The 20,844-nt window shown below is 42.5% G+C and overlaps 1 protein-coding gene across 2 annotated transcripts in view; it reads left to right on the plus strand.

Moving 5' to 3' along the window:
* KCNN3 (potassium calcium-activated channel subfamily N member 3) overlaps window positions 1-20,844 on the plus strand; it is an 84,026-nt gene that overhangs the window by 49,360 nt on the left and 13,822 nt on the right. For both annotated transcript variants that reach the window (XM_044271967.1, XM_044271968.1), the window contains one exon: window positions 18,716-19,134. In XM_044271967.1, coding sequence (XP_044127902.1) covers window positions 18,716-19,134 — 419 coding nt within the window. The remainder of the gene's footprint in view (window positions 1-18,715; window positions 19,135-20,844) is intronic.

Raw genomic sequence — 20,844 nt, forward strand, 5'->3', positions numbered from 1 at the left:
AATTTCCAATATTTATGTAATTCTCAAAACTTTTGGCCACAACTGTACATACACACATATACACACTACATACACACAGATATACACACTACATACACACATATACACACACCGAGATATACACACTACATACACACATATACACAGATGTACACACTACATACACATGGTTATATACACACCACATAAACACACTGAGATATACACACTATATACACAGATATATGTTTATCAAGTTGCAGTATGAGCTACACCTCTAACTCAGCCCAATACCTATTTATACCTGTCAAATCCCGCCCAGTCCTCTCTGTACCTCCACACAGTAGTTATGCCACCTTAGTGCCCCCCAAACAATACTTATGCCCCCACACAGTAATTATACCCCTTAAGGCAGTAAAGCCTGTTTTGGTAATAAAGTTAAAAAAAATAACAGTAACCTTGCCCCGTTCCCCCGATGAATGTTGCTCATCCTGCTCTCCGTTGCAGCAGGCATGATGAAGTGACATCACTGCCAGAGCACATAGGCTGGGAATTATTATTGCGCTGGGTTATTCTGCTCTGCAGGCGTGATGCCGGGTAGAGTACCGGCCAGGTGAACAGTGGAGCAGGGAGATGACTGCTCCCTGCTTCCCCACTGTACTCAGCTGTCTCTGAGTTCTGAGTAGAAAGTGGGTCAAACCTCAGCCTTCCAAATCCGGGACTGTCCCGTCCGATCCAGAACAGTTAGGAGGTATAGATATACAGTCATGGCTGTAAGTGTTGGCACCTGTCAAATCTTTCCAGAAAATGATTGCAATTAATTACACATATTTTGTTATACACATATTTGTGTGTACTGGAACAACAGAAAAAAAACTGAAAAAGGGCCAAAAATTATATAATTTCACGCAAAACTCCAAAAATGGGCCAGCCAAAGTTACTGGCACCCTCAACTTTATATTTGGTTGCACATCCTTTGAAAGAAATAACTTAAATAATTTGCTTCCTATAACCATCAACAAGCCTCTTACACCCCTAAAATTGTGTTTTGGACCACTCTTCTTTTGCACACTGCTCCTGGTCTCTAATATTTGATGGGTGCCTTCTCCCAACAGCAGTTTTAAGATCTCTCCACAGGTGTTCAATAGGATTTAGATCCGGACTCATTGCTGGCCACTTCAAAACTCTCCAGTGCTTTGTTCCCATCCATTTCTGGGGGCTTCTTGAAGAATGTTTGGGATCATTGTCCTGCTGGAAGGCCCATGACCTAAGACGCAAACCCAGCTTTCTGACACTCGGCCCTACATTGCGAACCAAAATCCTTTACTAAACTTAACATTTCATGATGTCTTGTACATAGTCAAGGCACCCAGTGCCAGAGGCAGCAAAACATCTTCGAACCTCCACCATATTAGATTGTAGGTACCGGATTATTTTCTTTGTAGGCTTTATTCTGTTTTCGGTAAACAGTAGAATGATGTGCTTTACCAAAAAGCTCTATATTGGTCTCATCTGTCTCAGAAGGATTTTGGCTCACTCATGTACATTTTGGCAAACTGCAGTATAGCCTCTTTTTGTCTCTGCATCAGCAGTGGGGTCCTCCTGGGTCTCCTGCCATAGCATTTCATTTCATTCCAATGTTGACAGATAGATTGCACTGATGCTGATGCACCCTGAGCCTGCAGGACAGCTTGAATATCTTTGGGACTTGATTGGGGCTGCTTATCCATCAACCGGACTATGTTGCGTTGAAACCTATCATCAATTTTTCTCGTCTGTCCAAGTCCAGGGAGATTAGCTACAGTGCCATGGGTTGTAAACTTCTTCATTATGTTCCACACAGCACTTCTGTGGAGACTCTGCTTCCATGACAGACCATTGTGCGTGAGGACATTGTGAAGAGAATACTTCTGTGGAGGATCTCCTTCCATGAGGACATCTTTCTGAGGTTTCCGTTGCCATCATGCTTCTACATCAGCGGGATCTTCCCAGTGCTGGATAGTCTGGCTCCAAGGCTGACCAACACTGAGCTGTCAGCTCAGTGTGGTCATACAGCTGAGGAACACCCTTAGTGTACGTGTCAGGGAGGTGCTAAAGGTAGACTGCAGGGTGCTGGCTGGCAATGAATAGAGACCAATGGGGTAATTTATCAAACTGGTGTAAAGTAGAACTGGGTTAAATGCCCATAGCAACTAGATACTACCTTTCATTTTTGACAGCTCTTTTGGAAAATAAAAAGGTGGAATCTGCCAGTTCTACTTTACAGCAGTTTGATAAATTACCCCAAATGTTCTTTTCTTTCTATGCTTCATTTACGTCTATGAACATAGAGCTGATGTGACTTATTGCTTGTCAATATGCATTTTGGCAGATTCCAGTCTCGCTTTTTTATGATTTGCTCTCAACAGTGGTCTCCTCCTCGGTTGTCTTCCATTAAGCCCACTTCAGTTAAGACTGCAACAGATGGTGCGATCTGACACCTCTAATCTCTTTAGAAGTGGTTTTGGGCTCTTAGGTTACCATTTGTATTATCAATCTCTTCAATTTGTCATCAATTTTCCTCTTGCAGTCACGTCCAGGGAGGTTGGCCACAGGAACATCTGGCTGTTTGGAGGTGGTCTTACAGACTTGTATATAGACCATGCATACAGATATTTACACACTAACTACATAGATATATACACAGCACTTTAAGATATAATGTATATACACACTCACTAGATGCACAGATATAGTGTATATACATATTACATACACACAGGTGTATGCCCGCTCACTATGTGCCCAGGGGTGTATGCCTGCTCACTATGTGAACATGGGTGTATGCACGCTCACTATGTGCCCACTGGTGTATGCCTGCTCACTATGTGTCCACAGGTGTATGCCTGCTCACTATGTGCCTATGGGTGTATGCCCGCTCACTATGTGCCCACAGGTGTATGCCTGCTAACTATGTGCCCACAGGTGTATGCCTGCTAACTGTGCCCACAGGTGTATGCCTGCTCACTATGTGCCTATGGGTGTATGCCCGCTCACTATGTGCCTATGGGTGTATGCCCGCTCACTATGTGCCTATGGGTGTATGCCTGCTCACTTTGTGCCCACAGGTGTATGCCTGCTTACTATGTGCCCACAGGTGTATGCCTGCTTACTATGTGCCCACAGGTGTATGCCCGCTCACTATGTGCCCACGGGTGTATGCCCGCTCACTATGTGCACACGGGTGTATGCCCGCTCACTATGTGCACACGGGTGTATGCCCGCTCACTATGTGCACACGGGTGTATGCCCGCTCACTATGTGCACACGGGTGTATGCCCGCTCACTATGTATACACAGGTGTATGCCCGCTCACTATGTATACACAGGTGTATGCCTGCTCACTATATGCACATGGGTGTATGCCCACTCACTATGTGCACACGGGTGTATGCCTGCTCACTATGTGCTCACGGGTGTATGCCCGCTCACTATATGCACACGGGTGTATGCCCGCTCACTATGTGCACACGGGTGTATGCCCGCTCACTATGTATACACAGGTGTATGCCTGCTCACTATGTATACACAGGTGTATGCCTGCTCACTATGTATACACAGGTGTATGCCTTCTCACTATATGCACACGGGTGTATGCCTGCTCTCTTTGTGCCCACAGGTGTATGCCTGCTTACTATGTGCCCACAGGTGTATGCCCGCTCACTATGTGCACACGGGTGTATGCCCGCTCACTATGTGCACACGGGTGTATGCCCGCTCACTATGTATACACAGGTGTATGCCTGCTCACTATATGCACATGGGTGTATGCCCACTCACTATGTGCACACGGGTGTATGCCCGCTCACTATGTATACACAGGTGTATGCCCACTCACTATGTGCACACGGGTGTATGCCTGCTCACTATGTGCTCACGGGTGTATGCCCGCTCACTATATGCACACGGGTGTATGCCCGCTCACTATGTGCACACGGGTGTATGCCCGCTCACTATGTATACACAGGTGTATGCCTGCTCACTATGTATACACAGGTGTATGCCTGCTCACTATATGCACACGGGTGTATGCCCGCTCACTATGTGCACACGGGTGTATGCCCGCTCACTATGTATACACAGGTGTATGCCTGCTCACTATGTATACACAGGTGTATGCCTGCTCACTATATGCACACGGGTGTATGCCTGCTCACTATGTGCACACGGGTGTATGCCTGCTTACTATGTGCCCACAGGTGTATGCCCGCTCACTACATTCATACTTGCAGTCTGGCACTCACTTCTTACATAGGTATTTACAGTCACACACACATGCACAATTATACACTCACTAGTTTCATGCACATATACATTCCCAATCAGTACAACTACAAAGACCTGTGTATACTATGTATACTCCTCACATGCATGCAGATATAACTCATGGAGTGGAGGTGTTGATGTCGGAGGGGTCGCTCCTGCACATCTGAGGGTCGGCCATGGACATACACACATCATTACTACATGCACTGAATATGAACACAACTTTGTGAACTACACGTACGTGATGAATACGGTCGCCAGAGGTCACCACAATCTTACATACGAGGTGCTGTAGGAAGTGACATCATTTTTGCGCCAATGCCAGTCAGATTTGTCGCACTACAACTGGATGGGCAGAAAACCCAGTTATTCTTAGAAAATGAGGGTGCCCCCCCCCCCCTCCCATTGTGGCATCCTGTGTGGCCACTAGGAATGAATGCTCTGTCCTTGTACCTCCTGGGAACATAATTAGACAAGTCTTGGACTTTGAGGCAGTTCCCATGGTAACTCCATCTGGCCGGATCTGTCCATGTTGAATGAACTTTCTCTCAGGAAAGCCTTGCAACCAGCAATTTACTTGGCTTAAAGGGAACCAGGCATAAAATCCTGAATAATGCAGGGTGCTGCCATGTCTTCTATTGTCCTCAGGTCTGAGAAGCTGCAGCATGTGAAGTGCTCTCTGCAGCCGGCCTCTCTTGTATTGCTCTGTCATAGTCAGAGTCTGGCAGGAAGAGACGTGAGCGGTGGTCGTAGCCGCCACGAAGAAACCAATCTAGACCCCACCATGGCACTGTAGCATTAATGGGGCACTGGGGTTGTGATTGGGACTCATGTTGTGTTTTTGCATATAGGGAGCTAGTATTTCCGGTTCTGTTACTATTTTTGCATTGTGGTATATGATATGGTCTTGGACTGAATATCTTGGTGTGTATAGAGAACAGAGGACCTCGAGATTCTTAGGACGACAAAACCTCTTTATAGAAATGTCTGAACATCAGAGATCCTGCCAAGTGTGATTGCTGCCAGGACTGCGGTATAAATGGTGCATTAGCTGCGAGCGCAGACTGAGGTACATTATGTCAGGGATGAACCATTACACGGACAGAGCACCTCATCACTTACCTCCTCCACTTATCCTGAGCCTCCCGACAATCCCTACAGACTCGTTTATCTCAGCCTATCCTGTGTGATACGGTCTCCAGGAACCCCATATTTCCATTGCCCATGGCAGGGATTGAGCGGTCTTTGGGTATTAGGAGACTACAAGGAAACACATTACATTTAATGCCATCCGCCATCATTATACAGGAGCAGGTGGGAAAATTCCTACACTATTTCACTCAATTATGCTCATTTTAATCAATCCGACTTTGATGAATCTGTCACTTAGATCATTTCCCAGGAATGATAGATGCAAATAATTTACATCAGGAACAGGTGGCTTACTGATCTGGGATTCATGGAGCACCTGAAATAATGAGAATGAAGGGGACCCTGACAATGGAGCTATAACACATCTTCTCCGCCTAATACACTCCTATATCCACAGTGATGCTACATATAGCCTGCACGTCCCTGCCTATAATAAAGGCTAAAACTATTATAACAATGACAAAAAAGTACAAGAATATAACTACTATAATACTGCCTCCTATGTACAAGAATATAACTACTATAATACTGTCTCCTATGTACAAGAATATAACTACTATAATACTGCTCCTATGTACAAGAATATAACTACTATAATACTGCTCCTATGTACAAGAATATAACTACTATAATACTGCCCCTATGTACAAGAATATAACTACTATAGTACTGCTCCTGTGTACAGGAATATAACTACTATAATACTGCTCCTATGTACAAGAAGATAACTGCTATAATACCGGCTCCTATGTACAAGAATATAAACTACTATAATACTGCTCCTATGTACAAGAGTATAACTACTATAATACTGCTCCTGTGTACAAGAATATAACTACTATAATACTGCTCCTATGTACAAGAATATAACTACTATAATACTGCTCCTATGTACAGGAATATAACTACTATAATACTGCTCCTGTGTACAGAATAGACACTATAATACTGCTCCTATGTACAAGAATATAACTGCTATAATACTGCCCTATATGTACAAGAATATAACTACTATAATACTGCCCCTATGTACAAGAATATAACTACTATAATACTGCTCCTATGTACAGGAATATAACTACTATAATACTGCTCCTATGTACAAGAATATAACTACTATACTACTGCCTCCTATGTACAAGAATATAACTACTATAATACTGCTCCTATGTACAAGAATATAACTACTATAATACTGCTCCTATGTACAAGAATATAACTACTATAATACTACCTCCTATGTACAAGAATATAACTACTATAATACTGCCTCCTATGTACAAGAATATAACTACTATAATACTGCTCCTATGTACAAGAATATAACTACTATAATACCTCCTATGTACAAGAATATAACTACTATAATACTGCTCCTATGTACAAGAATATAACTACTATAATACTGCTCCTATGTACAAGAATATAACTACTATAATACTGCTCCTATGTACAAGAATATACCTACTATAATACTGACTCCTATGTACGAAGAATATAACTACTATAATACTGCTCCTATGTACAATGAAGTATAACTATATATAATACTGCCTCCTATGTACAAGAATATACTACTATAATACTGCTCCTATGTGCCAGGAAATAATCTACTATAATACTGCCTCCTATGTAGCAGAATATAACTACTATATACTGCCTCTATGGTAACAGGAATATAACTAGCTTATAATACTGTCTCTGGATGTACAAGGAATATAATAACTAACTATTAATACCTGCTTCCTATGTACAAGAATATAACTACTATAATACTGCCTCCGATGTACAAGAATATACTACTATAATACTGCTCCTATGTACAAGAATATAACTACTATAATACTGCTCCTATGTACAAGAGAATATAACTACTATATACTGCTCCTATGTACAAGAATATAACTACTAGAATACTGCCTCCTATGTACAAGAATATAACTACTATAATACTGCTCCTATGTACAGGAATATAACTGCTATAATACTGTCTCCTATGTACAAGAATATAACTACTATAATACTGCTCCTATGTACAAGAATATAACTACTATAATACTGCTCCTATGTACAAGAATATACCTACTATAATACTGCTCCTATGTACAAGAATATAACTACTATAATACTGCTCCTATGTACAAGAATATAACTACTATAATACTGCTCCTATGTACAAGAATATAACTGCTATAATACTGTCTCCTATGTACAAGAATATAACTACTATAATACTGCTCCTATGTACAAGAATATAACTACTATAATACTGCTCCTATGTACAAGAATATACCTACTATAATACTGCTCCTATGTACAAGAATATACCTACTATAATACTGCTCCTATGTACAAGAATATAACTACTATAATACTGCCCCTATGTACAAGAATATACCTACTATAATACTGCTCCTATGTACAAGAATATAACTACTATGGGGGGCGGAGCTTGACCTTGAAGCTGAATGGCAGCAGCTTCCTGAGCTCCTCACTTCTGCTGGTTATTAAACCCCTTTATCTGCTATAATACGCACACTAATGGGGAAATCAGGCAAAGACCGACCCAAGGAACATCTTGAGCTGACACCCGCTCGTTCGAAGCAGCCTGATATGGAGCAGTACCTCACAAAGCAGGCAAAACTGCGTCCCACCGAGAGCTCCAAGATGGCGCCGCGCGCGCCACAGCCATCAGACGCTGAAGACCCGTCTGAAGCGGGAAACGCATCGGAGGCATCGGTATGCAGACTACCGCGGAGGCGCTCAAATCTGTCTAAAGAAGTTCTTAAAGAGCTTCTGGATGCGGCTCTGGCCCCCCTGAAGAGGGATCTAGAGGATATTAAAGAAGACCTTCGGGGCCTGGGCCACAGAGTAATGGCGCTGGAAAATTCACAAGAAGCGATCCTTCTGCATGAAGGAAAGACCTGCCAGGCTCTACAGGCGCACCGGGATATGCTTAATGAAGCCTTACTCCGGATAGAGGACCAGGAGAACCGGAGCAGACGTCGGAACCTGAGAATTAGAGGCTTACCGGAATCCATTGCGCACGAGGCCCTCCGAAAGGTGGCGTCTGAAATTTTCGCCCAGCTACTAGGCCCAGACCGGGCAGCCACGGTGGTGGTGGAGCGCATTCACCGCGCATTGCGGCCAAAGCCATCAGACCCACCGCGGGATGTGATCTGCGGTCTGCTGAGTTATGTGGATACGGCAGACCTGCTCCGATCCGGCAGAGAAGCTGAAGACCTGAGGTATGCAGATTCCTCCATATTATTCTTTCAAGATCTGGCGCCCACTACGCTGGCAAAGCGGCGTGTACTCAGGCCATTACTAGAGGCCTTAAAGGCATCTGCCACACAGTTCCGGTGGCTATACCCATTTGGCCTAGCCATTTTAAAGAATGGCAGGCAGCTTACGGTCCGCACACCGGCAGATCTGAAATCCATTTGGGGTCCGCTGGGCCTGACGCCTATTGATGTCCCGTCTTGGATGCCCGCAGACCAAGGAGAACCCTTACCTGCCCCTCCAAGCGTTGAGACCTGGTCTGACGTCTCACCAGGGAAAGCTGAGAGAAGCAAGAAAAGCCGCCAAGTTACCTGAGCAGCAAGTCTTAGCCTCCTGCTATCCGCATAGGGCTCTTCATCTCCTCTTGTACAGCAGATGCAGCTGTGCAGCAAGATACCGGGCTGTATGCCCCTATCTCCAGATCCTGTGATCGCATCCGAATGGAGAAGTTCTGTTCTAAGTTATGGACGCTATCCTGTTTTGCGGTTCATAGTGGCCTAGCTATCTGGCTGAAGATTATGGCTGTCTGTGTGGCCTACTGTCCACTTGAGTCCGTGTAGCTATGTCCTGGTTCGGACTGTTCGTTTGGCTATGTTATGTTCTACCCCAGTTAGTCCAGTTATGGGGTTTCACCAGCTCCTCATCATATGAGGTTCACCCCCCTCCTGAAAGCCTCTCAGCGGCTCTCAGTTGTCCCATTGAAGCCCCCCTCTGATGTCAGATCCCGGCTTAACGTCGTAATGAGAAAGGGTCCAACATGCATCAGATGTTTCATGGGACTTCCACAATGCGAGCTTGATTGCTTGATCCAACTGTTCGTTTATTTGTCCTTGATTTGCTTTCTCACCCATTTGTTGTCTTCCCCTGTCTGTCCGTCTATCTTTTCCCTTTTGTTCTCCTTCCATGCTCTATCAAGATTTACTACATATTCGCAGTATGTGTTTTTCAGGTGGCATATGCTCTTTTTTACACTTTATACTAGGTTGTCATGACTACCTTTGTCGTATCCTCACTGAATGCCCGGGGTCTGAACGAGCCATGTAAGAGATCTCAGGTATTGTCGCTTTTGCAAAAAGATAAAACTTCTATAGCTTACTTGCAGGAAACACATTTTAAAACCGGGAAGATCCCAAAGTTATCTACTGCGAGATTATCCCAGTGGTATCACAGCACCCATTCGTCGGCTAGCAGGGGGGTCAGCATTGCAGTGCACAAGAGTCTTCCGTTCAAGCTTACTGCGACCTCCACGGATCCTGAGGGGCGCTTTTTATTCCTCAAAGGCCTGATTGCTGGCACCTCTGTTACCCTGGCGAATGTTTATGCCCCTAATAGGGGTCAGGTCCCATGGCTCGTTCGGACCCTTAGGCAGTTGAGCTCCTTTAAGGAGGGAATGCTTATTTTAGGAGGGGATTTTAATGTGGCCCTGGAACCGTCTCTAGACTCATCTGCAGGCAGGTCATCCATTACGCACAGACTCTTGAGACGTCTCAAGATCTCTTTGAGGAGACTGGGGGTAATGGATGTGTGGCGCACATTGAATCCCTCTGGAAGGGATTATTCTTTTTATTCTCATGCCAAAACATCGTACCATAGGATTGACTACCTTTTTCTCTCATCAGTTAATGCCCCACTTGTCTCTGGTGCTAAAATTGGGAACATTGTATTATCTGATCATGCGCCAATCTCCTTGACCCTCTCTCTGACCGACCTCCCAAAGAAAGACTGGACATGGCGACTGAATGACACTCTTATTCAGGACCCTGATAGTGTTTCCAAATTGTCAGCCTTACTGGCAGAGTTTTTTAAGATAAATGCATCTGGCCCGTCTGCTCCATCTATTCCCATTATTTGGGAGACGCACAAAGCTGTGATTAGGGGTGAGCTGATTGCACTCGGCTCTCGTGTCAGGAAGAAGCGTTCCCAGGCCCAGAACCTGTTAGTGTCCCGAATCTCGGCCCTTGAGCTCTCACACAAGCAGTCCCAGGCCTCCCAGGTAGCTACTGAACTATATGAAGCTAGAAATTATTTAAAGAATCTTTTAAATGTCACTTCTGCCAAATTGCTGTTTAGAGCGAAGTTTAAAGCTTACGCTCATGGTGACAAAGGAAATAAGCTAATGACAGCGCTCAGTAAGAAGCAACAGGCAGACTCCTTTATTCCTGCCATTAAGGACGCAGCGGGTATTAAACGAAAGACCACACCGGAGATAGCGAAGGCTTTTTGCGCCTTTTATTCCGGTTTATACAACTTGCCTCCCCCTAACCAGGCGACTCCTGATATGATTGCCAAGGCGTCAGATGCTTTCCTTAGCTCAATTAACCTCCCGTCACTGAACTCCTCTCAGGTCTCCCAGCTCACCTCCCCGATCACAGACTAAGAGATATTGACAGTATTATCTTCTATCCCATCTGGGAAAAGCCCTGGCCCCGATGGCCTACCTATCTCATACTATAAGACTTTCAAGGACACGCTGCTCCCCTACTTTAACTCTTTATGCAACTATTTACTAAAGGGTGGTTCTTTGCCCTCGCAATCCTTGATGGCCCATGTGACCATTCTCCCTAAAGAAAATAAAGATCCCCTTGAATGCGGCAGTTACAGGCCCATTTCCTTATTGAATGTGGATGTCAAGTGGTGGGCGAAAATATTGGCCCAGCGTCTTCAACAGATACTTCCAGATATAATCCATGGAGAGCAGGTTGGCTTTGTCCCTGGCAGACGGGGCACAGAGAACACCATCCGTCTACTGCATTTGATGTCTTGGACGAGAACTAAGGCGGTGCCGGTAGCATTGCTGAGCACTGATGCAGAAAAAGCTTTTGACAGGGTGAGCTGGCCCTTCATGTCCAAAACAATGTCAAAATTTGGAATACCAGAGCAATTTATCTCTGCCGTTTTCTCACTATATTTGGCCCCCTCTGCCAGGGTCAAAGTCAATGGGACCCTTTCCCCATCATTTGGCATCACAAATGGCACGCGTCAGGGATGCCCACTCTCTCCAGCACTATTTGTAATGGTGATGGAGACACTTTTAAGTAAAATTCGCCAATCATCTGGGATTGAGGGAATCTCCATAGGATCTCAGAGACACCTGACTGCTGCCTTTGCGGACGACCTCCTGGTGATAACCTCAAACCCTAGGGCGTCTTTCCCCAAACTGCTTGCTATTTTTGAAGAGTTTGGTTTTGTTTCCAATTTTGAGATTAATTACTCCAAATCCGTGGCCCTTAATATTTCCTGCCCTGCTAATGTGGTGCAACACCTGAAAAACTCCACCCCCTTCAAATGGGCCCCGAAAGAAATACCATTTCTTGGCGTTCGTGTAACAGCGGATCCCAAGGAGCTGTTCCCATCTAATTACCTGCATTTACTGAAGTCTGTCAAGGAGCAGCTACAATCCTTAAAAATGCCATTTATTTCCTGGATTGGAAGAAAAAATTACTTAAAAACTTATATAATTCCCAGGTTTTTGTACCTTATACAGACATTACCTATATGGATTCCACAGTCCTACTTCATAGAAGTCCGCCGGATGTTGTCCCTCTTTCTTTGGAGAGGTCGGTCCCCTAGAATAACCTATACCATTCTGACTAGGGAGAGGAGGTTTGGGGGATTTGGGCTGCCTGATGTCCATGGGTACTATAAAGCCAATCTAATGTGCAGAGGTCTGGGCCTCCTTTCAGACCATTCTGGAAGTATTTGTTCACGCTTGGAACGAGCTTTACTGACCGACCGTGAAAGGTTAATACTGTGGGGTGTTCGATCATGTCCTCCTACAGCCTCTAAATTACCATTGTTGTGGAGAGGGGTGCTACTCACCTGGTCCATGTTGTATAGCTCCAAGACGCTTAACTTCCCCAGCCCCGATCTTCCGCTTCATCTCCTGCAGTTCTTTATCAATCCTACGGTATCGAATGCTACGGGAGTATGGGCCTTGCTCAGAAATCACACTTTACAGGAGGTGCTGTCCACAGGGGGAGGGCTGGATTGGGAGGGGATACTTGGATTGCCTAGGGTTAAATCAATAGCTTTTCTTCATCTTCATAGCTTTAAGAGAGATATTAAGCTTTTGAAGCTACAGACCTCTCATCTTACTTCACCCACTTGGTTGGAGCAGAGGCTGAGGTCGGCTCGACCCTCCAGCAGACCCTTCTCGGTGATGTATAAAGAATTACTGTCTTCTGCGTATTCTGAACCTCACTTCATAGGCTCCTGGGAAAAAGAATTATCCCTTACACTGTCTGACCCAGAGAAAGCCTTTATACTGACCCACTCACACGGCTTTAGCCGTTGCATTAAAATTCAGGAGAACTCGTATAAGTTGCTCACCCGCTGGTATAAGACACCTGAGTTCCTACATAGACTTAATCCGGAGATTCCTGAGGTCTGCTGGAGGTGTGGAGCGGGCATCGGCTCTCTCTCGCACATATGGTGGAGTTGCCCCAATATTCGCCCCTATTGGAGACAGATAGAAAACGAACTGAACAAGATTTGTTCTACCTCCATTGTCCTGGATCACAAATTGATCTTACTCTGGTGCCCAAACGCGTCGCTCACCCCAGCTAAATCAGATTTACCTACTATACTTATCACGGCAGCCAAGCTCTTAATCCCCCTTCTATGGAGACAAACCGAGCCTCCTACTGTTCTGAGGTGGATGGGGAAAATAGATCAGTTATACAGGTTTGAGGAGTTGGCCCATTGGGAATCACATACCCGTGCAAAGTTTCTGAAAACATGGCGCCCCTGGGAAAACTTTAAATATCCGGCCGGTTAGAGCATCCCCCCCCCCCTTCCCCTTTCCCCTTTCCCCCCTCTTTCCTCTTGTTTGTCTCCCAGTCCAGTTCACTCTCATTTATTTTGACTTATATCTTTTGCGATATTTGGATTATGGTCCATGTGCTCACATTATGATGATGTTTTTTTTGTTTTTTTTCACCACTGCTTTGAGCAGATTGCTGAATGTATCTGAGAAGATGTATTTTACTTCTGCTATTTTTGAATCTCCCTGAATGTGTATTGATGTAAAAGGGATCTTGTATCAGTACATTTCTGTTTGCACATGATGTGACCAATAAAAAGAGAATTGGTTAAGAATATACCTACTATAATACTGCTCCTATGTACAAGAATATAACTACAATAATACTGCTCCTATGTACAAGAATATACCTACTATAATACTGCCTCCTATGTACAAGAATATAACTACTATAATACTGCCTCCTATGTACAAGAATATAACTACTATAATACTGCTCCTATGTACAGGAATATAACTACTATAATACCGCCTCCTATGTACAAGAATATAACTACTATAATACTGCTCCTATGTACAAGAATATAACTACTATAATACTGCTCCTATGTACAGGGATATAACTGCTATAATACTGCCTCCTATGTACAAGAATATAACTACTATAATACTGCCTCCTATGTACAAGAATATAACTACTATAATACTGCCTCCTATGTACAAGAATATAACTACTATAATACTGCTCCTATGTACAAGAATATAACTACTATAATACTGCCCCTATGTACAAGAATATAACTACTATAATACTGCCTCCTATATACAAGAATATAACCACTATAATACTGCTCCTATATACAAGAATATAACTGCTATAATACTGCCTCCTATGTACAAGAATATAACTACTATAATACTGCCTCCTATGTACAAGGATATAACTACTATAATACTGATCCTATGTACAGGAATATAACTACTATAATACTGCTCCTATGTACAAGAATATAACTACTATAATACTGCCTCCTATGTACAAGAATATAACTACTATAATACTGCCTCCTATGTACAAGAATATAACTACTATAATACTGATCCTATGTACAGGAATATAACTACTATAATACTGCTCCTATGTACAAGAATATAACTACTATAATACTGCCTCCTATGTACAAGAATATAACTACTATAATACTGCTCCTATGTACAGGGATATAACTGCTATAATACTGCCTCCTATGTACAAGAATATAACTGCTATAATACTGCTCCTATGTACAAGAATATAACTACTATAATACTGCTCCTATGTACAAGACTATAACTACTATAATACTGCTCCTATGTACAAGAATATAACTACTATAATACTGCTCCTATGTACAGGAATATAACTACTATAATACTGCTCCTATGTACAGGAATATAACTACTATAATACTGCTCCTATGTACAAGAATATAACTACTATAATACTGCTCCTCTGTACAAGAATATAACTACTATAATACTGCTCCTATGTACAAGAATATAACTACTATAATACTGCTCCTCTGTACAAGAATATAGCTACTATAATACTGCTCCTATGTACAAGAATATAACTGCTATAATACTGCTCCTATGTACAAGAATATAACTACTATAATACTGCCCCTATGTACAAGAATATAACTACTATAATACTGCTCCTATGTACAAGAATATAACTGCTATAATACTGCTCCTATGTACAAGAATATAACTACTATAATACTGCTCCTATGTACAAGACTATAACTACTATAATACTGCTCCTATGTACAAGACTATAACTACTATAATACTGCTCCTATGTACAAGACTATAACTACTATAATACTGCTCCTATTATATATATATATACTCATATATCGGCCAATGTCCAGGATCTGGCTTCCCTTAACTATATGCCGCTTCTGAAAACCGTACGTACGCATCTACAAAATTTGAAACTTCCATTTGTCTCCTGGGTAGGGAGAAAGAACTATGTTAAGACCTTTATTCTTCCCAAATTTCTGTATCTGCTACAAGCACTCCCTATTTGGTTGCCAAACTCATATTTTACTGAAATTCGGAGAGTGTTCACACGCTTCTTGTGGAATGGCAAATCGCCTCGTATAGCTTATTCTGTTCTCACAAGGGATAGGAGGTTTGGAGGTTTTGGGATGCCAGATGTGAAGTTATATTATACTGCTGTACAGCTCTGTAGATGTGTAGCTATTATGTCTCGACAATCAAACTCCCTTTGCTCCCGTCTTGAGAATGTACTATTTACGAACCAAGAGCTACTTACTTTGTGGGGTATTAGGCCTATTTCGGCCAATCACTACTACTCCTCTCCGGTTTGGAAAGGTATGTTGGTTGAGTGGTCCAAAATGGTTCAGTTTCGCATTTTTAATTTCCCTAATCCTAGTATGCCACTTAACTTACTACAAAGCCACATTCACCCTTCTGTGTTAAACCCCTCCGGGATTTGGTCTCAGCTCGCCGACATTCCTCTGCGAGATGTCCTCCTTCCGGATGGCAGTTTGAACTGGGATTCAGTGGTGGACCTTCCTGAGGTTAAAGCTGCACCTTTTTTCCACTTAGCAAATTTTAAAAGGGACACTAAAAAGTGTATTGGACCTTTTGCAGGCAATAGTTCCCCCTCTTGGCTTGAAAAGAAGGTTTTAGCTACCAAGCCTCCCCTTAGACCATTATCTCAGATGTATAAAGAAATACTCTCTTCATTACCCCCGGAGCTAAATTATGTGATCTCCTGGGAACGGGAGCTCTCCCTGTCCCTTACGGAGCCGGAGAAGGCGTTCATCCTGTCCCATTCACACGGCTTCAGTCGATGTGTTAGGATCCAGGAAAATTCCTTTAAGCTTCTCAGTAGGTGGTACAAGACACCTGAGTTCTTGCATAAACTAAACCCGGAGGTTCCTGAATTGTGTTGGAGATGTGGCACAGGTACTGGGTCTTTGTCGCATATTTGGTGGCTTTGTCACAAGATTCAACCGTTTTGGAAGTCAATTGAGGCATTAGTTAACCAAATATGCAACACTAAGATATCAATAGATGCTAAGCTCGTACTGTTATGGTGCCCTAACAGCTCTCTCACTCCCTCTAAACATGATCTCCCTACGATGCTGCTTACAGCGGCTAAGTTACTCATCCCCTTTCTGTGGAAGAATGACTCCCCACCGACTCTACATATGTGGACTGACAAGGTGGACCAGATTTACCGCTTCGAGGAGCTTGCGCATTGGGAGACCAACTCACGTGCTCGCTTCTTAAAATTGTGGTCCCCATGGAAAGTCCATAGAAATTTTATATGATAGAGCAGAAGTTATCTCACTTCCTCGTTTCCCCCCCTCCTCCCTTTCCTCCCTCCTGGCTGTCCCTTCCCTTTTTTCCTTTTTTCTTTAACATTTGTTACTGATTATGGCAAGATTACTTGTATTGTTTAAACATGACGTGTATGCTTGATGACCATGTGAAACCTTATTGCCGCCATTGTAATGTCATGTGTGGGTCTTGGCCCTGATCTTTTGCTTTCTTTCAATAAAAATAAATATGGTTAAGAATATAACTACTATAATACTGCTCCTATGTACAAGACTATAACTACTATAATACTGCCTCCTATGTACAAGAATATAACTGCTATAATACTGCTCCTATGTACAGAATATAACTACTATAATACTGCTCCTATGTACAGAATATAACTACTATAATACTGCTCCTATGTACAAGAATATAACTACTATAATACTGCCTCCTATGTACAAGAATATAACTGCTATAATACTGCTCCTATGTACAAGAATATAACTACTATAATACTGCTCCTATGTACAGAATATAACTACTATAATACTGCTCCTATGTACAAGAATATAACTACTATAATACTGCCTCCTATGTACAAGAATATAATGCTATAATACTGCTCCTATGTACAGGAATATAACTACTATAATACTGCTCCTATGTACAAGAATATAACTACTATAATACTTCTCCTATGTACAAGAATATAACTACTATAATACTGCTCCTATGTACAAGAATATAACTACTATAATACTGCTCCTATGTACAATAATATAATGCTATAATACTGCTCCTACGTACAAGAATATAACTGCTATAATACTGCTCCTATGTACAAGAATATAACTACTATAATACTGCCTCCTATGTACAAGAATATAACTACTATAATGCTGCCTCCTATGTACAAGAATATAACTACTATAATGCTGCCTCCTATGTACAGGAATATAACTACTATAATACTGCTCCTATGTACAAGAATATAACTACTATAATACTGCCTCCTATGTACAAGAATATAACTACTATAATACTGCCTCCTATGTACAAGAATATAACTACTATAATACTGCTCCTATGTACAAGAATATAACTATTATAATACTGCCTCCTATGTACAGGAATATAACTACTATAATACTGCCTCCTATGTACAAGAATATAACTACTATAATACTGCTCCTATGTACAAGAATATAACTACTATAATACTGCTCCTATGTACAAGAATATAACTACTATAATACTGCTCCTATGTACAAGAATATAACTACTATAATACTGCTCCTATGTACAAAAATATAACTACTATAATACTGCCTCCTATGTACAAGAATATAACTGCTATAATACTGCTCCTATGTACAAGAATATAACTACTATAATACTGCTCCTATGTACAGAATATAACTACTATAATACTGCTCCTATGTACAAGAATATAACTACTATAATACTGCTCCTATGTACAATAATATAATGCTATAATACTGCTCCTACGTACAAGAATATAACTGCTATAATACTGCTCCTATGTACAAGAATATAACTACTATAATACTGCTCCTATGTACAATAATATAACTGCTATAATACTGCTCCTATGTACAAGAATATAACTACTATAATACTGCCTCCTATGTACAAGAATATAACTACTATAATACTGCTCCTATGTACAAGAATATAACTACTATAATGCTGCCTCCTATATACAAGGATATAACTACTATAATACTGCCTCCTATGTACAAGAATATAACTACTATAATGCTGCCTCCTATGTACAAGAATATAACTACTATAATGCTGCCTCCTATGATGTACAGTTGTATGGTTGGTGACTCTCACTGGACCTTTCTCTGTATGCTTTTCCTCTAGTTGTTTGTCATTGACAATGGAGCAGATGACTGGAGGATCGCCATGACCTACGAGCGGATTTTCTACATCAGCTTGGAGCTGCTCATCTGTGCCATTCATCCCATCCCTGGCGAGTACAAGTTCTTTTGGAATGCCCGCCTGGCCTTTTCCTACACGCCATCACAGGCCGAGGCCGACGTGGACATTATCCTCTCCATTCCCATGTTCCTGCGGCTGTACTTGATTGCCCGGGTCATGCTCTTGCACAGTAAACTTTTCACAGACGCTTCGTCCCGTAGTATCGGGGCGCTCAACAAGATCAACTTTAACACTCGCTTCGTCATGAAGACGCTGATGACCATCTGCCCGGGCACTGTGTTACTGGTCTTCAGCATCTCTTTGTGGATTATCGCTGCCTGGACTGTGCGAGTCTGCGAGAGGTGAGGTATACTACCGTCAAGTCTCGAGCTGCATTTACAATTTAGTTGTGTTGCGTTCTATATTTCCATCGCATCCAGAGCTGCATTCACAATTCTGCTGTTATATTCTATACTCCAGTCACATCCAGAGCTGCGTAGGCTGTCAGAGGCATAATGCTACCATAATTTCTGCCGATTAAAGTGTAATTATGGATTGCGGCACTTCCACCGGGCACCCGGAGATGTAGTCGTCATCAGCGGTAATAATGGCATTAATAAAATAATTCCTTTTTTTGTAAAAGCTGTTTAGCGGGAGCAATTATAGTAAGACCATTAGGAGCTCCCAACTGGCGGTAGTTAAGAGCAGGCGTCCCCCGTGTATCACCCCATCCAATATGTTTAATGGATTGATGGTGATTAGGAGCGGAGATATGAAAATTGCTGATTTATGTCTGTGCAGAGGATGCCACGTCTGCAGGAATATTGTGCCCCAGGGTGGATTGGGATGGAACGTGGTTGTGCAGAACGGGGCGGGTAACATCATCCAGGTCACACCCAACTGTTGCCAGGTGTGGGTGGTATAATGCCAGCGACACAATAGTGCCTATAATACAATCTAGCCCTAATAGTAGTGCCTATATAATGCCAGCCCTCATAGTAGTGCCTATATAATGCCAGCCCTCATAGTAGTGCCTATATAATACCAGCCCTAATAGTAGTGTCTATATAATGCCAGCCCTCATAGTAGTGCCTATATAATACCAGCCCTAATAGTAGTGTCTATATAATGCCAGCCCTCATAGTGGTGCCTATATAATGCCAGCCCTAATAGTAGTGCCTATTATAATGCCAGCCCTCATAGCAGTGCCTATATAATACCAGCCCTAATAGTAGTGTCTATATAATACCAGCCCTCATAGTAGTGCCTATTATAATGCCAGCCCTAATAGTAGTGCCTATTATAATGCCAGCCCTCATAGTAGTGCCTATATAATACCAGCCCTCATAGTAGTGCCTATATAATGCCAGCCCTCATAGTAGTGCCTATATAATGCCAGCCCTCATAGTAGTGCCTATATAATACCAGCCCTCATAGTAGTGCCTATATAATGCCAGCCCTCATAGTAGTGCCTATATAATGCCAGCCCTCATAGTAGTGCCTATTATAATGCCAGCCCTCATAGTAGTGCCTATTATAATGCCAGCCCTCATAGCAGTGCCTATATAATGCCAGTCCTCATAGTAGTGCCTATATAATGCCAGCCCTCATAGTAGTGCCTATTATAATGCCAGCCCTCATAGTAGTGCCTATATAATGCCAGCCCTAATAGTAGTGCCTATTATGCCAGCCCTAATAGTAGTGCCTATTATAATGCCAGCCCTCATAGTAGTGCCTATATAATGCCAGGGAGGGCAGGTAAAGAAATAGTCAGCACATGCTGTAAGTTTAAAAAAATAAAATAAAAAAAGCCTCTTCATCTCTATCTTCTGCACTCATAGGGTGTGGCCCCCCAGTCGCCATATTGCCTGATACATCACAACCAGTTATTAGTAAAGCAGGAATAAGTATGAGACGTGTGTAATATTACAGATAGACCGCTGCTGTTACCGCCACCAGAATAATTCCGAACCCTAGTTGATCCAGAGAGCGACATCGCTGCGACTAAACGGCTAAGACGTATTTGTTTATTTCAAGCAGAAGCCCTTTAAATCCAAAATGATTTCCCAGAG

The sequence above is a fragment of the Bufo gargarizans genome, chromosome 11, assembly GCF_014858855.1.
Source record: "Bufo gargarizans isolate SCDJY-AF-19 chromosome 11, ASM1485885v1, whole genome shotgun sequence".
NCBI lineage: Eukaryota > Metazoa > Chordata > Amphibia > Anura > Bufonidae > Bufo > Bufo gargarizans.